Source organism: Trichoderma camerunense (genome assembly GCF_050948025.1).
Source record: "Trichoderma camerunense strain CBS 138272 chromosome Unknown V8C40scaffold_15, whole genome shotgun sequence".
Taxonomy (NCBI): domain Eukaryota; kingdom Fungi; phylum Ascomycota; class Sordariomycetes; order Hypocreales; family Hypocreaceae; genus Trichoderma; species Trichoderma camerunense.
Genome location: NW_028145355.1, coordinates 978,617 through 999,246, shown reverse-complemented (window position 1 = coordinate 999,246; position 20,630 = coordinate 978,617). Strand labels below are relative to the sequence as shown.

Sequence of the window (20,630 nt, the reverse complement as noted above, 5' to 3'; positions counted from 1 at the left end):
ATTATAGCTAAGGTAATAATAGCTATTATTAAAATTAAAGGTTTTTATTAATTATTTTAATTTTAAATACTTTTTTAAATTTTATATTATTATTTTTATAATTTTAAATAATACTTTTTTAATTTATTTTAATATTTAATATATAAAATTTAATTATTTAATACTTTTATAATAATATTACCTATAGTTTAAAGTAACTTTTAAATAAAAGTTATAAATATATAATAAGCTAAGCTCCTATATAATTAATATAAAAGAAATTTCTAAAGGATAAACCTTATACTAAGTTTATATTAGTAAATAAATTAAACTAAATTAATAAGTAATTAATAAAGGTAAAAGGGTTTATTTATATAATTAATAAATAATACTTTTATAAGTATAATTAAGTATTATTTTATATTTATAATTAGTTATTTAAACTATTTTAATAAGTATATAAATAAAACTTATATACTTAGTTAAATCTAGGCTTATATAGCTTATAAAATAAGTATAAAGAGCATAAGCTTACTAGGTTTGTTAAATAAGTAAGATAAGCGAGAGTTAATTAGCTATTCAGATTATAGTTAATCCAGTTGCGCCTAATCGGTTGGCCTATTATCGCGACCTTAAGTGTTAGGTCGTGACACTATTTTAATTAAGGACTTACCTAGGCCTAGGTTATAAATAATTTTTTTATTATATTAAATATATTAAATATTTAATTAATTAATTAAATTAATTAAATTATACCTCCTTTTTCTATTAATTAATTAAATCCGGGTACTGGATTTAATTTGATTGATTTAACGGCAGCGCTGTATTAAACTTAAATCAATCATCAACTTGAGAACTTTTGAACTAGTCTGGCATATGAGGAGACATTTATCCCAAGGGATGCTTGATTCTATTGGAATAATGAAATATGTCTAGTTATGCAACTAGAAATGCATTGTGCATATACTCATCTCAATAGCTTTATCCTCCTCGATTCCTCTTGTTCCTTTTTCTCTTTCTCCTCCTTTGTCTCTTTCTCTTTGACACGGCTATTGGCATATCTCTTTAAACTCAATTGCAGCCTAGTTATGCACATATCTATTGTTCTATGAGTGATTTAAATGACAGTAAGATCCTTAAGCGGCTGAATTGCTAAAAGGAGGCCTCTTCGATGAGGTCAGAAGGAGGCCTCCGTTCGAGACTAATCCTACATGTCCATCGAATGGGATAAATCTGGACTCAGTCTGTTGTGCTAATGCAAGCGGCTGGCACATCTTGAAAATAACGCAGCAAGTACCGGTGTGTCGTAAAGCTAAGCTTTTTCCGGGAGAGTCAGGTATTCGGCAGTGATCCGAATGGGCTTACCATGTAAAGCGTTTAGCCACCTACCTAATGCAACTACCAGACTTGGCTTCGGCTGGGTTAGCGATCGTATGGAGAAAGAGGAAAAACCACGCTCTCAGTGGATACAGAACTTGATAGTGTAGCTCGCAAAGTTGTATTCCGCGTATTATGTCGGATGTTCTATACTTTTAATGGCAAACTAAGCAGTTACTTTTGGTAACTAAATTCTAGTTAATTAAAAGAGCCAAATACAAAGGGTAGTTCAACTCCATAGCAGTATTGAAGCTGGGGTTTCAGAGAGCAGTTCCCTGAGGTACAAGTCAAGTCCAGATGCTTGGTACCTCGGGCTGCCTCAGTAAAACGCGCATGTGAGCCAACAAAGCTCTCATTGTCAACAGCGGGACGGAAGGGCTAAGCCTAGAAAGGGAAAATGCCTCCAACTAATCATATCGCGGCCAAGAGGGCATGAAATTGTCTGAATAATGGTCTTACATCATATGTGCACTGCTGTCGTATTAAGATGGAATAAAGCTACAACTTATGCATTCTTGGACAGGCTTTCTTCTCCCTCAACATAGGCGTCCACCTTGTAACTCGCAAACTCCCTGGCCTTGATACCACGAGCGAAAAGAATATCCAGCTCTTCAAAAGTCTTGTCTTTTGTTTCGGGAAGTCTAAACCAGGTCCAAACGAAGAAAACGAAAGCCCAAAATCCCCAGAAGAAGGCAGTTTTCCCACGCCAGTCTCCTGCGGTAGGGTTAAGCATATACGGATTGACGACGTTGCAGATGATTTGAGCGATGTAATAAACAATTCGGCTGAGGCAGACACTCTTGTTTCGAAGTCGAGTTGAAGATACTTCGCCTATAATCGCGTAACAAATGGGGCCCACAGTCATGTAATAAACTAATAGCCACAACAGGATCATAGTAGCTTGGGCGTAATTACCTCCGACTGAATTGGCAGCTCCAACACTGATGAATCCGACAACAAGCAAAATCGTGGTCAGAGTACCCAAGCCCCAGAGGTACATGGTACGTCTTCCAAGACGGTGCATCAAGAACCAGGAGATGATTGTTCCCACAGATGCGAGACCCAGCCCGCTGACTGACATCTTGAATGAGATCGAGGTCGGCAATCCAGCTTGGACAAAGAAGTAAGTCGGAGTTCCCCCCATGGCTGATCCGCAAAACGGTTGAGCAGCAAAGGCCATGCAGGCGATCTCGGTGCGATAGCGATCGATGCCGCGGAAGCAATCTAAATACGATGTTCCCTTGTCGATGGACTCCTCCAGCTCATTTGTATGGATCATCATAGCCAAAGTCTGCTTAGCCATATCTCTATCTGCACCGAGGCGAATAATGGTCTTTTCCGCATCACTCAGCAGGCCTTGACGGACGTAGAACCATGGCGATTCTGGAGCAAACCAGAGAATGAAGAACAGGGGGACGGGCCAGGCCCATTGAATCGCAAATGGGATTCTGTAGGACCATTGCGTCGTATTATTCTCGAACCCAGACTGGACTCCGGCGGAAATGAGTTGACCAAAAGCCCAGCAGAGGTTAACGTAGACGGTCAAATATCCGCGAAGGGCCATTGGGCAGACTTCTGAGGCATACGCAGGGGCCTGTGAAGTTGGACGTGTCAGCTCATCAATCTCACAGTTACGAGGCTGGATATGATGCGCAGGGGCGATCGATTTGCAGAGACTGTGCTCCCTTTCCTCCATCAACCATTACTACCAAGTTCCAGGTGGGCTCAGCACGTACCATGGTTGCGAAAACTCCCCAAGGAATACCGCAAAGCAGCTCACCAACCAACAGGACCCCAAGATTAGGAGCAAAGAAGGGAATAAACACAAAGCCGACGACGAGAAGGAGAGACGCCAAGAGGACTTTCCGATAGCCAAATTTATGCGTAAAGTATCCGTTGGCAAAGGCACCAATGATAGTACCAACACTAACTGCGTTACTGAGGCCATTCTGCCATGACGCAGAGATCTGATAGCTATTGGATCCAGGGTCGAAGTCGCCGTATCGTTTTCGAAAGGATGGCTGTGCGAAGAAAGAGGAGATGAGAACAATGTCGTAGCCTTCCATGATGATGGAGGTCGACAGGAGAACCGACCACAAGACAGATTTGGGATATTTTCGAATGGCTTGCAAGAGACTGAGATTATGCTCGGCCTCGGCTGCTTGCCTCGCGAGTATAACATCCTTGCCACCGGTTGAGTTTTGGTGCTCCAAGGCGACTACGTCAACCTTTTCATCGTCGTTTGCCATGTTGATTTACAGCAAGAGCATGAGAAGTGAATGACAAAAGATAGCAATGGAAACCAATTGGGAATATTAAGGGCTGACGGGCTTCAGATATACCTTTTGCAACCTACTGAGAGCGTCGATTCAGACACCGGGAGCTAACAGTGCACCTGGACCAATCCCATGGCCTGTTGAGCCACCCCGCAATCTAGAATGAAGCTTTAATGCGGGAGTTGGACAGAACGGGCAGTACAAAAGTGGATGGAGAGACATGTGGTACGATGGGGTAATCGCCTCAAGTGGCAATTGGCATTAAGCTTCAATCTGGAGATGGTTAGAAGCTCTTCACTCAAGCACCATCCTTCAATGACTTACGGGCTTTGCTTCTATGAAGAATGACCAGGTCCGGTGGCATCGCGGTGGGGTAGCCTCACATAAAGTCCGGGGACGGGAAGCCAAACTGCGATGGGGGTGGGTCTGGGGAAGACAAACGATACGACATCACCATCTCGGAGAAGCAATAGAATGAATGAGGACGCCTCGGTGAGTTTCGTTGGACAACGTAAGACTTGGCATTCAGGTGGCACGTTATAGTTACGAGTCAGGCATACGTTGAGCGTGATCATTCATGCCTGCTTCTGCTCCATTGCCCGAGCCAAGGCAACCAACACCTCCATGTAAGTCCGTTCTGCCCCCCATGTGCTCATTTCAGGTACTTCCTGCCCTCCAGTATTGGCCATTGACACCGAGCCACCACTTGCAGTGGCATTTCCAAGGAGTCGGATGCCTTCTTGGAGGATTTTGTTCGGAGCGGAGGCCTGCGTAATGATTCCAACTCTTGCCATATGCGCAGACATCTTATTACCGAAGCGAAGGTACATTTGCACCATCTCATCGTCACACGGCCGATCTATAAAGAAGAAAGGAAGCTCGGAACATAAATCTTCATCTTGCGTAGAAGCTATTGGTTGTCTTGGTTGTTGGCAAGCAGCGGCCACGGTACGGGCTTCAGGTGAGAGCGGCCCATCCATCGAGGGTGCGGCTTGAAACTCTTCTTGCTGTCTTGCAAACTGCACTGAGACACTGTACGCCCAGACGATGAGCGTAGCCATGTAGATTGCAAAAGGTTCCAGAAAGCTCCTTGTCGAGTAACGTCGTATATGCCAAAACAGGGCGCCCGCGTGAATGATGGCGAGCCTCGCCTTGAAAGAGTCATTCATAGCCCATTTGAGCACATGATTGCTTGCATCTGTATATCTTTGGTTAACAGTGAGATTTGTGGCGTTTGTGTTCCTGGGATTGGTTGCCAAAGTTTGGATTTGCGCTACAGGCGTGAGCAAAACGAGACGAGATAGATGCAAGTACATGATGGTAGGATGTTCCAATCCTCCGGCGGTGGCTGCCTTTGCATTAGCTCTCCAATGCAGTATGTCGAGACAGTCGCATGCACTGTTGCGCCACTTGGACAACATTGGACTTGAGGGCGGCCAAGTTTCCGTTGATGCGCTCTGGTGGGCTTCTCGCGTTTGGATTGTGGCACTGGGGATCCAGTTTGCCAGTTGGGTCCAGTTCTGGTTGATGACTTCCTTGGTCCTTCGCCAAATGCTGTGGATAATTAAAATAGTGCCGAACTCGCTCAGGCTATCTGGGAGACGCTTTTCGATGTATAACATTTCAACGGCGGCTAGTAGTGTGACTATAAGGGGAGATTGTCAGTTTGCCGATCTCATATACGGTCCAGTGCAATCATACCAGACGATTTTTGTTCTGCAATAACTTTCTCTGCCGATGGGTATTCCCATATATGATCCTGACATGGTAGGAGGACTTTTGCATCCACCAACTGCATCAGTGGAGCCACGTTGAATTCGTATGAGATCATGGCATCAAGTAACTGGAGCCAATTTAGCTGGGGGAGATGGTCCGGCTCCTTAAACAAATACGTACCCATATCATTAAGCCAGTCCTTGTACGAGATTGGTTCATTGACCAGTCCTCAACGAGTTTGTTATAGTCGTGTTGGACGTAAGTGTCCTCAGACTCTCCCGATAGCAGATTTAATTCGTTGCAAGCTTCAACAAGGTAGTGCCGTTCGAGTAAAGCACGCCTTGTCATCTTTGACTTGCCTCTATGAAGAGTGCAGATCAACAAGAGGCTAGTTGCCTGCAATGATGACATTGAAGGGATGCCAGTTTCTGCTGGTCCATCGTGGCACATTTGGCTGCTAGATATGCCGTCCAGAATGGCTATAAACTCCGGGCTAAGCTGCGGCTCTTCATTGGACGTGCTGTACTTAGACCCAACCACGGCCACTGCAAGGAGGAGTTCCCAGTATTTCTTTGACTCTTCCGAAAAAGTCTTCCTCCGAATAAAAGGGAATATAGGGTGAAAATTAGCAAAGTATGAGCGAACGCCCGCCTCAATGCAGTGCAAAGACGGGAAGAAGTTGGTATCGACGACCAAATTCTCCCTCCCCAATTTTCGTATCAGGTTATTATAGCTGTCCACACTCACCAATGGACCCTCCCATAAACCGCCTGTTCCACCGTCTGTGCAGTTGGTTATACTGCTTCCAGGGGTTGATGCATCGTTGATCCGTCGGTCTCTCCATCGTCCAGAAGTTTGACCACGAAACGGCGCTCTAGAACCATCGCCATCCACATAGTAGCTTCCAGTCATAGATTTGTTTCCCTCTGATCCAAGTTTACTGGGAGTGTAGGTTGAGTGGCTGGCAGTGCTGATGCTGGTATCATTACGCCCAATGCCAGGTTCTTGATCATTGCTAGCCACACACTCACGATCGGCATCGGGCAAAGCGCCCGAGGCAGGGAAGAGAAAAGGCATATATAGATCGTTTTTGTCATCTTCAGCGTAGGGCGGTGCGGCAATCACTCCGTTCCATCCAAATGAAGCGGAATCAGGAGACATCCAGTTCATTGAGAGTAGATCCATGACTTGTTCGTTCAAACCCGAGATGGGATTGAATTCGTAGATACGCTGGATACCGGGGTCAACTGAACCAACAGTCTGCGAAACTTCAAACAGGGCTGGTCGCTGGTTCCAACTATCGGTCCTGGATGCTAATTCGCTTCCACTGGCTCCCTCGGGGACACTCTCGTTCAGATTGGTGCTGCTGATGCCAATAGTAAGCAGCGGGGTCTCATCTTCAGCCTGTCTGCCCACTGCTTGGTGAATCGCTTCCAGGCCCAAACCTTGCGTTTCACTGTCAACCTCCATCCTCGAGCCGACAATCCCTAGAGCCTTGGGTTTCCGTGCTGCAGGAAAAGTACAAGTCAAGTTGCGTTCAATGCACCGCCTGCACGGATCGCTCCGAGAGCATCGTGCTCGGCTTGTAGCACATTGCCTACATGCCCTGGAACGCGTAGTTGTGCGTGCTTCTTCGTTGTCCTGCTGGTGCGACGTGCGGTGACGGTTCAGGACATCCCTGTATCACGTCACAAATGTTAACTCATGCGTTGAGACAGCAGAATAGAGCTGGTGAAGTGAAGCGGGACCAACTTACTGGCGAGCGAATCCTTTGCCGCAGATGAGGCACTTGAATGGCTTCTCGCGAGTGTGGCTCTTGACATGGCGTACAAGGTGCTCTTGCCTGCTAAAAGTCGCGTCGCAAATGTCACATTTCTTATCGGTGCCTGATTTTGATAAGACTGGGCTAGCCGTCACCATGTCTGAAGTGCGATTGTTTTGCTGATGGAGAGTCAAAAGAGGGACTGTGCTTGAGCCTCGCGACGATCACAAACACTGCAGCAGGTGTGCTAGAAGACAATTTGGGCCTAGAATTGAGACCAAAATCCAAAATCCGGGGGAGAGCATCAGGATTTCTGGGGAAGCTGAAGCAGAGGCAGCATAGCCTGTGGTTTAGTGTCCACATGCCAGCACAGCATGCGGCGTATATCTTCAATCACTGGCTGTTCAGTCACTCGTCACGCAACACATCAGCCAAGCCTTGAATTATTCACACCAACTCATTCAGTGGCCAAACCCCGCAAAACTCGTTCTTCTCCACTACTATTAGCCTGTCTCACAGCTTTTTCCCGTTCCATTGCTATAACGGTTCGCGACTATTCCAATTACAAACCTTTTGAGTGCCGCTTGGATCAGTTATTTAGGCTGATGTTTGATTTCAGGCGACTCTAGCGTTGCCTTTTGTACGTACAGACATGGTTTGGTTTGGAAGAAGAGCTTGGAGCATGGATAATTTTCCTGCAGAGTACGAGTATAGGATCGATGCTTGGAAATTCTAGCCCACCTGCATAGATGTCACAAGGCTGGCAGCTCCATGACCACGGCGCAGACTTTTTTTTTTTGCCAAAAGAAATAATCCAAGTCTATCGCATTCTTGCAATTGCAATTGACGTCAATCACTTGAGGTGCTTGGGCATCTTGTCGAGGGCACGCGCGCACCTAGCTAAATACCGCCTACCCTGTAATGCTCGTGATCCAAAAAAAAAAAAAAAAAAAAAACAGCTAAATTTCATACTCCTATATGACCTTGGGGCAATTGGTGCAACTTGGCTCCTGGGCTTGCAGATGTTGAAAAAGTTGCAGACCGGATGTATTCTCTGTAGTATTTGCTGTAGGAGATACATCTATCGCTTCTAGTCTGCTTTCACCAAGCTCACGTGCCAAGGTACTCGTCTATTTGTATTTGTACACTTGGCTGTATCTTTTCTGGCAGCCTCAGGCAAGAGCAGGCAATCGCAGGCCTTTCCTTCACCAAATTTCCTCAATCTTCTTCATCTTCTTCATCTCCTCCATCACCAACTACCAGCCTGAGGCGTTCAAAAGGTCAGTCAATCAGCGCGTGTAATCCAGCACTATGGCTGCACTAACAAACCAGCGCTGCACTAGATCCTGCCGCATACGATCCCGCTCCACACGCCCGACGCCGCACGCACGCCGCTATACTGTAGGGAGTTTGGCAGCCCTGGAGACTTGGTGGGTAGGTTGGCTGGGTGGCTGATGGATTAGGCGGGGGATTAGGCTGGACGGCGTCTGCTATTGTTGATGCACAGAAACGCCCAGCTTCTTCGATTCCGTCGTCTCCTTTTCTTCGACAATCTCTGTTCAATTTACGGCCGGTTTCCTTCGCTCGACATCTGTTTTCATCTTGATTACACCACGCAATATCCGCAGAATTAGGTTGCGCCCTTTGCGAGCAGACTGGATCAAGGTATGGAGTACGGAGTAGCAGGTGGTTCAAATTCCCGGCGGGGGTGGAGATGAACAGCAGGGCGGGGGAAGGCGAACCGGGGTCTGAAGGTTGTCATTGCAATGCCCATCACAGCGCTATCCAGTTTGCCGGTTCCCGATTCCCGGCTGTGGAGAAGTGGTGGCCCAACTCTCGATGAGGTATTCAGACCTGCGAAAACATGGTACGTTCTTCTACAGTTGCTCGCCTTTTGCTCCGCAGCCTCAAAATATGAGACTCGGTTGTTGCTTCGTACCGCAAAGGCAAATGATGGACATCTTACAGGGACCAGATGGCGGGTAAAAGAAAATGATCAGACTTGATCCCGGTGGGTTAACTGGTTCCAATGCTCTTGAGCTTCTCGAGAAGATCTGATAAAAAGGCATGAACCGTCCTGATTGATAGTCGTGTTGTCTCAGAGCAAGGCGGATATCCAGAGTCACTTTGCACAATGCTTCTTCCCATCGTTGCCTTATCTTCGCTGGTGGCCGTCAGCGCTAGTCCGACGGCTCAGCATATTCGACAGTCGTCACAGGGGACTGCGACTGTCGATATCAGCACGACGCACGGTCCGGCGACCTTTCTTGGGTCCGGGTTCATTTACGGGTGGCCAGATAATGGCACGTCTGTCTCGACTCTGATTCCAGACTATCTGGTCACTGGGATCAACTTCAACGCCAATCGTGCCGGTGGAGCTCAGCTTCCCGTTGGAGGATGGGCTACTGGTGGTTTCAGCGGCTACCAAACGAGATTTCAATCGGCCTTGTCAAACTATCGTACCACGCGCAAGTATGGCGGCGAGTTCATCCTCCTGCCTCACGACATGTGGGGTGCAGACGGCGGCTCGGGCTCAACCTCTCCGTTCCCCGGTGACAATGGAGACTGGACTGAGATGGAGGCTTTTTGGAACCAAGTCATGTCAGATCTGGTGGAAAATGACATGCTGGATGGCCTCATCATCGATCTCTGGAATGAGCCTGATGGCTCAGGTTTCTGGCCCCGAAGCTGGGATCAGTTTCTCGAGTACTGGAATCGTGCCACTGTGCTTGTGAGGTACGCACACATACAGAGATGACATTAAAGTGCATCCATTCTGCCTCGTTGTATTGTAGAGCTAATCACTCGCGTAGAGCAGGACTCCCTGGAACCCTGATCAGTGGCCCAGCCATGGCGAATGCGCCTGGCCTCCAGAATGAGAACTGGCTCACCTGGCTGCCATCCATCGTCAGTAACAACACTGTGCCTGATCACTACTCCTGGCATCAGATCGGCGTATGGGAGAGGTGCCCCGACTTGAATGTGCCAGACTTCAATACACTGCTCGCCCAATTCGGTGCGCCGGCGAGGCCGATTGACAACAACGAATATGCTTGGCCATCGGAGCAGAACCCGGCAAATGCGGCGTGGTACTTAGCCCAGATGGAGAGGCACGACATCCGTGCTTTACGTGCAAATTGGGCTGGCGGTTCTGATCTCCATAATTGGATGGCTAATCTTGTATACAGCACAAACGGCACTTACTATCCCAACGGCGAGTGGCATGTATACAACTACTACGCAGGAATGAGTGGTGAGAGGCTCGTGACCACCGCCTCTTCCGATACTCAGTTTGATGCGTTTGCTATTCGTCAGAACAACAACATCAAAGTCTTGGCTGGTACTAGGACGATCCAGGCACCGTATGATATCAGGGTCACCAATCTCAATCAGATCGGCCTCGAGGAAACTGGAAGTATCAATGTCCATGTTTACCGATTCGATTGGAATGGTCCGGAAGGAGAGATTGACGGTCGTGTTGATCTCGGTACAACAACATATTCCTATGCTTCAAATGAGGTAATCCTTTTGACAGCCGTTACATATAGATCACATGGACTAACCAACGATACCGAAATAGCTCATCATCACGCTCGATCCGCCAACTAATTCGACTGCCTACGCTTATGAATTCTCTGGAGCTAGCTAATCCAGGGCTAGGCACGCAATCTGGAGAGGATCTTGATGTACCATAGATGCCAAAATGTTCTGGGCCTATCACTTACTGTCGCATGGGCATCTCAAAGCTTGCCTCAGCAGAGCCCGGTTAGCTAGTTTAGCAAATATACTTACACAGACAAAGAGACTGTCCCTGATGTGATGTAATAAAATACAAACAGAAGTAGCCATAAAGCACCTGGAGATGTTCTTGTTGGTCTCTATATATGGCAGAATTTGTAGTTTAACTGAGTTGTACTATTTTGCTAAATCCTGACAAATGAAAGACCGTGATTCTATGCTGGGTGAATACCTAGTAGTATAGACTGGAAACGCCCAGCATACATCTGACTCCCGCTGTCAGCAGAGCTAGCGGCAGAAATTAATGAACCATCAGCCTTGACCACGTTCCTTCTCTCAAGGAATGATTGAGGCATCGTTTGAGGCACTTATGCTTGGGGATCCACCAATGATGCCGGGTCTTGGTGATGCTAATTACCTGGATGATAGCTGGTAAAGGGAATGACAGAGGTCAATGTGATTGGGCCGCATCTGGACTGGATGGATGCTTCCAGCTAGACTCCAATAATGCAGTCCCCATACCTTGGACCATAATACCCCACCGGGAATAACACAGACGGACTCTCTATTTGAATGTGGAATTAAAAGAAGGCCTGTCCCGGGAGCCCTATCATATCGCCATTACTGGCCTCAGTATCTCCGCATCATATAGAGCACGGAGAATCCCAGGACATTGACTCCACCAAAACTCCGGTGGGGGTGGGGTTGGCATGGGGAACTGGGATCAGAGAAAAGGTGTGGTGAAGAGCTTTGGGGAGCTTTGATGAGGGGCAGTTTATGGACTTCATCGGGGAATGGCCGACCCTCCGTTAAGATGCTTGGATACCTACATCATTCCAAGGAAATCTCTGCCTCGCTATATGCTACACCGAGGGAGCTGCTCCGGTGGTGTGGGGAGATAGATAGATGCGCCTATTATAGCCGTCGTACTGATAATTCCCCTCCTTGTGTCACCCATTTACTTTATAAGTCCATCCAATAATGGAGACGCCCTTCGGTTTCTCCTCTTACAAATCTTGCACGCGGTATTATTATTATTTATTCTCTAATTTCAGATCATAGACTTTTCATAAACTGTAGACTCTGGAGATTCTAAGGACACCAAAGAACCAAACGAGAAGGGGAAGAGCCGACTCAGCAGTTCACGATGCTATTCTCCCAGGAACACCGCTTGGTATATACTTACGATGCCGAAACTCTTTGGATCGAGCCATGGGGTGAAAATTCTTTAAGAATTCGCGCAACCAAGCTGCCTTCCATGTCGGAGCAGGATTGGGCACTTCAACCGGCTTCACCATCAAAGTCCAGCATTGAGATTACCGAGAGCACTGGTACCATTGTCAATGGCAAAGTCAAGGCTATTGTGACCAAGTCGGGAAAGATTACGGTGTGGAACTCCAAGGGAGAATTACTGCTCGAGGAGTATACACGGAACCGCAAGGACGTGACGGATGCCAAGTGCAGTGCGATTGAGATTGAGGCTCGTGACTTCAAAGGCATCCTTGGCACGGACAACTTTCACCTCACAATGCGGTTCGAGAGCGTTGATCCCGATGAAAAGATCTATGGCATGGGTCAATATCAGCAGCCATTTTTTGACCTCAAGGGCCACGACCTTGAACTTGCTCACCGCAATTCCCAAGCAAGCGTGCCGTTTGCGCTCTCATCTCTTGGATACGGTTTCCTCTGGAACAATCCGGGTGTGGGACGTGCCGTCCTCGGCCGTAACATTATGTCCTTTGAGGCGTATTCTACCACGACACTAGACTACTGGGTGGTAGCAGGTGACAGCCCAGCAGAGATCGAAGAGGCCTACGCCAATGCGACCGGCAAGGTCCCTATGATGCCAGAGTATGGACTTGGATTCTGGCAATGCAAGCTGCGCTATCAGACTCAGGAAGAGCTCCTTACAATTGCTCGAGAGTACAAGCGGAGGAAACTCCCTCTGGATCTTATTGTTATTGACTTCTTTCATTGGCCGATGCAGGGCGAGTGGAAGTTTGATCCCACATACTGGCCGGATCCAGATGCTATGATCCGGGAACTTGAAGAGATGAAGGTTGAGCTGATGGTTTCAATCTGGCCGACCGTTGATAAGAGATCCGAGAATTTCGAAGAAATGGTCGAAGGGGGCTATCTCATTCGTACAGACCGTGGCATTCGCATCGGCATGGACTTTCAGGGTGACACCATCCACTTTGATGCGACGAACCCAAAGGCCAGAGAGTACGTTTGGGGCAAAGTCAAGAAGAATTACTACAGCAAAGGGATCAAGGTGTTTTGGTTGGATGAGGCAGAGCCCGAGTACTCGGCTTACGATTTTGACAACTTCAGATACCATCTTGGCTCTAACCTCAGCATTGGCAACATCTACCCCGTTTCATATTCGCGGGGCTTTTACGAAGGCCTCAAGAAAGAAGGGCATGAACAGATTGTCAATCTGGTCCGCTGTGCATGGGCAGGCAGCCAGAAATACGGAGCCCTAGTCTGGAGCGGCGATATCGCGTCCTCTTGGTCGAGCTTCAGCAACCAGCTCGCAGCAGGACTTCACATGGGTATCGCAGGAATTCCATGGTGGACCACGGACATTGGTGGATTTCACGGTGGTAATCCGAAGGATCCAGCTTTCCGAGAACTCTTTGTCCGCTGGTTTCAGTGGGGTGCCTTTTGTCCCGTCTTCCGACTTCACGGTGATCGAGAACCGCATAAGCCTCAACATGGCACAACTGGAGGAGCGACATGTCTGAGTGGCGCTGATAACGAGGTATGGTCTTATGGCGAAGAGGTCTATGGCATTTGCGAAAAATACATGGCTCTCCGTGAAACTATGAGGCCATACACAAGAAAGCTCATGGAGGCGGCCCACGAAAAGGGCAGTCCTGTGATGAGGACTCTGTTTTATGAGTTTCCAGAGGATAAGAGATGTTGGGAAGTCGGCAAGCAGTACATGTTTGGTGACAAGTACTTGTGCTGCCCGGTTCTGAAGCCTGGTGTTTCGGAAATGGAGGTGTATTTGCCAAAGGGAGCGAAGTGGAAGAATGTCGATGGTGATGCGTTAGAAGGAGGACAAACGGTTGAGGTCAAATGCCCGTTGGATTATATGCCGGTATTTGAAAGGGTTTAATGTCCTGTTAGATTTAGTGTTGAAGCAATATTCATTCCTTTTCTCACTTATTTTGGACATATCATACCTACGCTTTGTGGACTGAGAAAGATGTATGTTGCTAAATAAATATTGACATCAATTGATGTGTTGAGAGTGTACGAGCTCATACTCGGCATTATTATAACATAATTATTACACAGAGCTCGGTCCAAAGGCGCCCTCTTCACCTGTCGGCGGGGTTATCTGAGGCATTTTCTTGGAAGATTTCCTTTAGAGGTGATAGATTCCGACACACTGTTGGAAATAAATATTTACGGCGACACCTTTCCTTTGGAGGTTATGAGTTCCTATTATTTTCCTTTAGAGGTTACGACTTGTGGACTATAAACGGTAGCGTGACAAGTAAGGCGCGTTGGAATGGTGAGGGGTAGATGGGCAGAGAGTTACAGCAAGATGCCGAGCCCGGAGATGAAGCCTTTGGAGGTCAAGTCTTCTCATATGTAAGCAACTGTATCTCCAGGTTGGGATATCATTCCCATATTAAGGGTATTTTTTGAGTCATGGTTTACTACGTAGTTGCTCTCAACTATTCGTCATCAATCGAACCAAAGTCCAAACATCAAGCTGACATCAGATCGCTCAAGATTCCCTTTAGCGGTCGTTGGTGCAGTAGCCGGCTCCAACACCCACTGAAAACCACAGAATTATCCAATCCGCAGTGGTCGAGACGAGTACAAAAGCTGCAATAATCTCTCTACTATTCACCATTCCTCGTCTCAGTGTTCAACTTTAACCCAGGGCTACATGTACTTGTTACTTACCGAAAATCTATACTGTCTCTTTAGATCATCATGGCAACACACATTCATCCCTTCGATCCCCTACGGCCTGAAGAAATTAGCAGGGTATGTGTCCCAGCCAACTTTCCAATGCAAACCAACACTAACAAACATGGTGACAGGTCGCAGACATTGTACGGCCCGCATTCGCCGGCCAGGGTCTCAATTTCCGTGTAATCACTCTCAAAGAACCGCCTAAAGCTGAGATGATAGAATTTCTTGAGCGTGAGCATCGCAATGAACCGGGGAGAAAGAGGCCCTCGCGTTGCGCACGGGTCGAAGTGCTGGTGAAGCCTTATGCTGGCAAACACGAATTGCATGAACTTTTTGTCAATATCGATGAGAGCAATATCACAGGGCAAAAGCACCTTATCGGAAAGCATTCATATATTGATGCGGCATACATGAAAGAAGTAGAAGCCGCCTGTCTAGCTGATAAGGAAGTGCAGGAGGAGATTCGCAAGCTGGACCTCCCGCCGGGGTCAACAGCAATTGTTGAGCCTTGGGCATATGCAACAGATGGCGCAAATGATATGTCCGAGCGCATCACTATGGTAAGAAATCCATTATGACTTCATATGTCTACTGGATGCTAATGCGTTGCTTAACAAGTGCTGGTTTTACTGCCGTCATTTTGATCATCCGGATGTCAACTATTACGCTTATCCTCTAGACATATGTGCCGAGATATCAGAGCAACTTCAAGTTCTTCGAGTCTATCGCCTACCTGGAGCAAAAGATGAAAAGATTAATAATGAAGATTGCCCTTATGATCGCCGCAAGATACACGAAGCATCATCTAGCGAATATCATCCTGATCTACGACCCAACCCGCGATCAACGACCAAGCCCTACCAAGTGATACAGCCTGACGGCCCCTCGTTTCAAATCCAAGGCAATCTACTGAACTGGGAGAAATGGAGTTTTCGCGTCGGATTCAACTATCGAGAGGGTCTGACTCTTCATGATATACGATACGACGGCCGGAGTCTTTTCTATCGCCTCTCTCTGGCAGAGATGTTTGTTCCTTACGGCGACCCACGCGCTCCATATCCACGCAAGGCTGCTTTTGACCTTGGCAATGATGGTGCCGGCATAAACGCAAATAACTTACAGCTCGGCTGTGATTGTCTGGGTACCATTAAATATTTTGATGCTTGGCATAATACTCAAGCCGGAGAACCTATGAAGCTGCCCAATGTTGTTTGCTGTCACGAACAAGATGACGGAATCCTATGGAAGCACACCAACTTTCGTACCGGCAATGCGGTCGTCACTCGATCACGCATCCTCGTGTTGCAGACGATTATCACGGTGAGCAATTATGAATACATTTTTGCATTCCAATTCGCTCAAGACGCATCCATCCTCTATGAAGTTCGGGCAACTGGTATTCTTTCCACCGTACCGCATCACTTGGACCAGAAGGACAACCTTCCATATGGCACCGTGGTCGCGCCGGGCGTTTTGGCGCCTTATCATCAGCACCTATTCAGTCTTCGGATTGATCCGGCTGTCGATGGCCATCAAAACACATTGTCAATCGAAGAATCTCATCCTATGCCAATTGATGATCCGGCAATCGATAACCCCTTTGGAGTGGGTTATCGCACTGTGAATCAGTACGTGGAGAAGGAGGGTGGTTTCGATCTGGATATCAGCAAGGGTCGCGTCTTCAAGTTTATCAACGAAAACAAGATCAATCCAATCACGAAGACACCTGTCGGATTCAAGTTGCTTCCACAGCCAAGTCAGATGCTACTATCACATGCAAACTCATATCATGCAAAAAGATCTGAATTTGGCCAACATGCGGTCTGGGTCACTCATTATGAAGACGACGATCATTTCCCATCAGGCAGATATACAATGCAGTCTTCAGGCGGTGATGGTATTGCTTCAAGTATCCAGAAGCGAAATGCCCTGGGTACTTCTAAATCCGTTAGGAATGCAGACATTGTTGTTTGGCATACGTTTGGATCAACACACAATCCTCGAATCGAAGATTGGCCTGTCATGCCAAGTGAGAAAATGACGGTTGGTCTCAAGCCAGTCAATTTTTTCACAGGCAACCCGGGCTTAGACGTTCCTGTGTCAACACAAGAAAAGAATAAGAGCGTTTTATACACAAAGAATTCAGAGAAGAAAGTAGAGGTTTACTATAGTCTCAATTAGATGAAGACGCCAGCATATAGCAGATGATCTTGAAACTCATAGCGATTCACTCATATTTACTGCGGTGTTGCTACCACTAAAAGAGGTACCATTGCCCCCGGAGCCACCCAGACCTCCTTGTGTCCAGTAAGAGCGTAAAGTGCTCGGATGGCCCCTGAATGAGCTGTAAAGGAGATCACAGTATTTTTATCATTATTAAATATGTCGTCCAACAGTTGCCTGACTCGCACGACATGCTCGTCAAGAGTTTCTCGGTAGTCTGATTGCCAAAGCTCATCTTGCTCAGTAAAGCCTGACTCAATCTCAAACTCGTCATAATTGCTCTCTAACCAGGAGCGAGTGCTACGCCGATCGCATGTGTGTTTCCCTAGCCTCTCACGGAGGGCTTCCTTGATCATCGGTCTGAAAGATTGATCTGTTGGCCGCTCGAGGCCTGAGAAGGCAAGTCGAGTTGTCTCTAGGCAGCGAGTGAGGGGGCTTGTGTAGCACTTTACTGGCATCGGAACTTTCATCTCTCGGATATCACGTTCCAGCGTCGCTTTAATTTCGAGCGCTTGGGATTTACCCGTTTCCGTCAACTTTGCGTCGGCCCAAGTCATCTCATCGTCACCATCTAGCAGAGCCCATTTGGCCTGTGGTCTTAGTTAGCTCACATGGTCATATTGCACTGACGGATGCTTTTCTCACCTCCCAGTCCGCTCTGCCGACTTGCGCTTCTTTGACATTGTGGAAACCTTGGCCATGCCGAATCAAGAAGATTAACTTGTATCGGGCTTGGCTAACCGCTTCTTTATTCAGGTGATTGAGAAAGTGAATAAAACGTTCCCATTGCATCTGCTCATGCGCCGAATCTCCGTCTGTGTCATACCGACGATTGATCAGCCCAAGTCCAGGTAGAGTTGTCTGCCATAGTTTTAGTCACTCCATAAATAGCAATGAAGTGATTTCGACTCACTGCTCGGAATTGCGGCCCCTCGGGTTGCCCGTCATGTTCAAAGTACCCTGGTAAAGTCGAGTATTGCAGTGAATGGTTCGACATCTTTGATCTGTTTTCTCTTCCGTTCTCTCCGTTCCAACCTTTGGATGAATGTAAAGATATAACTATCGCAAGACCGAGGCAAAAAGTCGCTCTACAAATGTCAACTGCCGCCTGCTGAGCCTGGGCTGCGGTAATTCTCACAGGAATCGTGGGATGGGGAAAATCGAGAAATCAATGCACATTTGTGCAGCGACTGGCGAGTGACGTGTTTTTGTTTTGATAAGATTTCATTTACACTGCAAAATGAAGGAGAGATCCGACCCTTTATATCAGCCTGGACCTTGTCACGTGAGCCCACCGCACCTGCATCTTCTCCTGCTTCATCTAAGTTCTGTTTATCATCACAATCGGGATTTCTGTCTGTTGGAACAGAAAAATTAAAACCCAGAAGGCTATTGAGGCTTGTATTTCCACACTACCATAAGTTTTAATTTCTAGCAAATGCCCATTTTACCACGACCGACAGATAGTTCAAGCCACCATATCAATGGCTCCAAGTATCTACGAAGATCTGCCCCTCACTTCGCCAAGGTCGATTCGCATCCTCAAACTCGACGCTGTGTCTGCGCCTACATATCCAAGACAGGAAGTCGAGATCCAGCTCAGCCTTCGCGTTGTAAATCTAGATGATAACCCATGTTATAATGCACTTTCCTATACGTGGGGCGCTCCGAGCCGTGAAGCTGCAGCAAGAGGAATGGATAGCACTCCGATGTGTCGTGTTAACTGCAATGGAGAGTCGATTCTGGTAACGCAGAACCTCTTTGACTGTCTGCAGCAGCTCACTCATGGCAGCAGAAGCAATGACATGGAGTTCTGGATAGATGCTATCTGTATTCACCAGGGCAGTGAAGAGCAAAACCGGCAAGTAAATTTGATGGCGGACATATACCGGCAGGCGAAGAAAGTGACTATTTGGCTGGGCAAGGCAGACGAACATACCGACCCAGCATGCGTCTTCATAGAGAAGTTTGCGAGATCCCAGTAAGTCCGTTGCTTTTCCTAATTTCTCGCTAATGTAGTCTCCCTGTGATACTTTCCAATACTCATAGTTGCAGCTTCTGCACACGGAAGACGAGATGTAACACCCATGTCCGCAGGCTAACCTACCACATTATAGCAGGACTAGTAGAACGGACCATCAAGCCATGGTCGACGAGCTCAAACAGCACGCACAGTTGACGGTCTTAGCATCATTCTTTAGTAGAACTTGGTTTACCCGAGTATGGGTTGTGCAAGAGGTTGTCCTTTCTCAGACAGCCACTGTGATATGTGGTTCCTGTCTGTTCAACTGGGATGACATTACAGAAGTGTCCCATTACCTGGCCACAGCCGTCTCCAGGCAGGAATTTCATGCTGCTGGCCTTGAGCTACAGGAGTTGCAATACAAGAATCCCGCTAAAATGGCTGCCGTGAGGAGAGATCTCGTTAAGCTGGCGCGTGTGGAGAAACAACTCAAAAAAGAGAGCACCATACTCTTGCACAGCCTCATCAGGTTTCGCAACTGGGACTCTTTCAAGATGCATGACAAGGTCTACGCTCTTCTCGGGATCCATAAGGCTGCCTTGAAGCTGGAGGACGCCGATCCTGATTCTCCCCTGTATCCACGATACGAGCAAGATGTGCGCAGGGCGTACATTGGCATCGCAAGATATATCCTAGAGAATACGTCTGATCTCTTGCTCCTTGCGCATGTTGAGGGCGAGGACTTTCAGAGCATCCCTTGGTTGCCCAGTTGGGTTCCAGACTGGAGTGTCAAAGGCACCTTGGGCCTCGGAATCACTGGCTATGAGCGCTTTTGTGCTGCCGCCGGCACAGAAGCTTACACGAAGCCTAAAATTTCGCACGAAAATCTTCTTTTGACACTGAGAGCAGCTAAGCTTGACACTGTCATCAAGGTGGGGGAGACGAAAGAAGAGGTGGATAGAGGCATGCCATGTGTGCAATGGCTAGACATTTTAAATGAGACCGAAGACCTCTACCATACTAAAGAACAGCGGAAGGACGTCTTTTGGAGGTGCCTAATTACAAATACGGACAAGAACGGCAAATTCCCTTCATCTGATTTCAGAGAGGAGTTTTCGAGCTGGATTCGTGGCCGCACGGAAACACGGGACTCTGAGTGGATAGAAGGCGCTCGCAATTTTCACAGTTCTTATTCTCATTCACTGCATCTGCGCTTGTTTAGCACGGCAGAGGGTTTAATGGGGGTTGGATCGCAATCGATGAAAGCGGGCGACTCTGTGTGGATTGTGCCCGGCTCGAGGGTCCCCCTCCTGTTACGCCCGTCACCCTACAACGAAGGGCGATGGAGGCTTGTGGGCGGCGCATATGTTCATGGATTTATGCAAGGAGAGGCATCACAGCGAGGCCTATTATTTGAGACTATCTGCATAGAATGAACAGATACTACTATAGCTATTATTTCTTTAATACCTGCTACTATATCTACATTTCTTTACTACCTACTACTCTATCTACATTTCTTTATTATTTACTACCATATCTACATTTCTTAATATCTACTACTATATCTACATTTCTTTAATAACCGCGACTATGTCTACATTTTTTTAGTTACTGCTACTATAGTCTACTACCTCATATTTTTTCTATACAGCAC

General features: G+C 47.2%; 7 protein-coding genes across 7 annotated transcripts; 4 read left to right on the top strand and 3 right to left on the bottom strand.

The window, feature by feature from the left end:
- Positions 1-1,472: 1,472 nt before the first annotated feature.
- Positions 1,473-4,051, bottom strand: V8C40DRAFT_67119 (general substrate transporter). Its single transcript, XM_083223284.1, has 2 exons — positions 3,093-4,051; positions 1,473-2,950 (listed from the first exon to the last, which is right to left on the bottom strand). Exons 1-2 carry the CDS (start codon positions 3,603-3,605, stop codon positions 1,862-1,864), a joined length of 1,602 nt encoding a protein of 533 aa, XP_083070695.1. The 5' UTR covers positions 3,606-4,051; the 3' UTR covers positions 1,473-1,861.
- Positions 4,052-4,129: 78 nt separating this feature from the next.
- On the bottom strand, positions 4,130-7,517 carry V8C40DRAFT_252147 (transcription factor domain-containing protein). The gene is made up of 4 exons (XM_083217326.1): positions 7,105-7,517; positions 5,529-7,026; positions 5,334-5,475; positions 4,130-5,277 (listed from the first exon to the last, which is right to left on the bottom strand). Exons 1-4 carry the CDS (start codon positions 7,266-7,268, stop codon positions 4,208-4,210), a joined length of 2,874 nt encoding a protein of 957 aa, XP_083070694.1. The 5' UTR covers positions 7,269-7,517; the 3' UTR covers positions 4,130-4,207.
- A 1,309-nt stretch (positions 7,518-8,826) lies between these two features.
- Positions 8,827-10,904, top strand: V8C40DRAFT_67062 (glycoside hydrolase superfamily). Its single transcript, XM_083223282.1, has 3 exons — positions 8,827-9,846; positions 9,924-10,629; positions 10,691-10,904. Exons 1-3 carry the CDS (start codon positions 9,245-9,247, stop codon positions 10,757-10,759), a joined length of 1,377 nt encoding a protein of 458 aa, XP_083070693.1. The 5' UTR covers positions 8,827-9,244; the 3' UTR covers positions 10,760-10,904.
- A 973-nt stretch (positions 10,905-11,877) lies between these two features.
- Positions 11,878-14,043, top strand: V8C40DRAFT_67057 (glycosyl hydrolases family 31-domain-containing protein). The gene has a single exon (XM_083223281.1). It carries the CDS (start codon positions 11,996-11,998, stop codon positions 13,970-13,972), a length of 1,977 nt encoding a protein of 658 aa, XP_083070692.1. The 5' UTR covers positions 11,878-11,995; the 3' UTR covers positions 13,973-14,043.
- Positions 14,044-14,272: 229 nt separating this feature from the next.
- On the top strand, positions 14,273-16,974 carry V8C40DRAFT_252143 (copper amine oxidase). The gene is made up of 3 exons (XM_083217325.1): positions 14,273-14,859; positions 14,916-15,347; positions 15,406-16,974. The coding sequence occupies exons 1-3, from the start codon at positions 14,806-14,808 to the stop codon at positions 16,966-16,968; spliced, it is 2,049 nt and encodes a 682-aa protein (XP_083070691.1). The 5' UTR covers positions 14,273-14,805; the 3' UTR covers positions 16,969-16,974.
- On the bottom strand, positions 16,949-18,232 carry V8C40DRAFT_252140 (phosphoglycerate mutase family protein). Its single transcript, XM_083217324.1, has 4 exons — positions 18,149-18,232; positions 17,924-18,098; positions 17,656-17,871; positions 16,949-17,600 (listed from the first exon to the last, which is right to left on the bottom strand). The coding sequence occupies exons 1-4, from the start codon at positions 18,187-18,189 to the stop codon at positions 17,025-17,027; spliced, it is 1,008 nt and encodes a 335-aa protein (XP_083070690.1). The 5' UTR covers positions 18,190-18,232; the 3' UTR covers positions 16,949-17,024.
- Positions 18,233-18,494: 262 nt separating this feature from the next.
- V8C40DRAFT_268541 (HET domain-containing protein) lies at positions 18,495-20,409 on the top strand (the record flags this gene model as incomplete). The annotated part of the gene is made up of 2 exons (XM_083219971.1): positions 18,495-18,991; positions 19,131-20,409. The coding sequence occupies 2 exons, from the start codon at positions 18,495-18,497 to the stop codon at positions 20,407-20,409; spliced, it is 1,776 nt and encodes a 591-aa protein (XP_083070689.1).
- Positions 20,410-20,630: the final 221 nt, after the last annotated feature.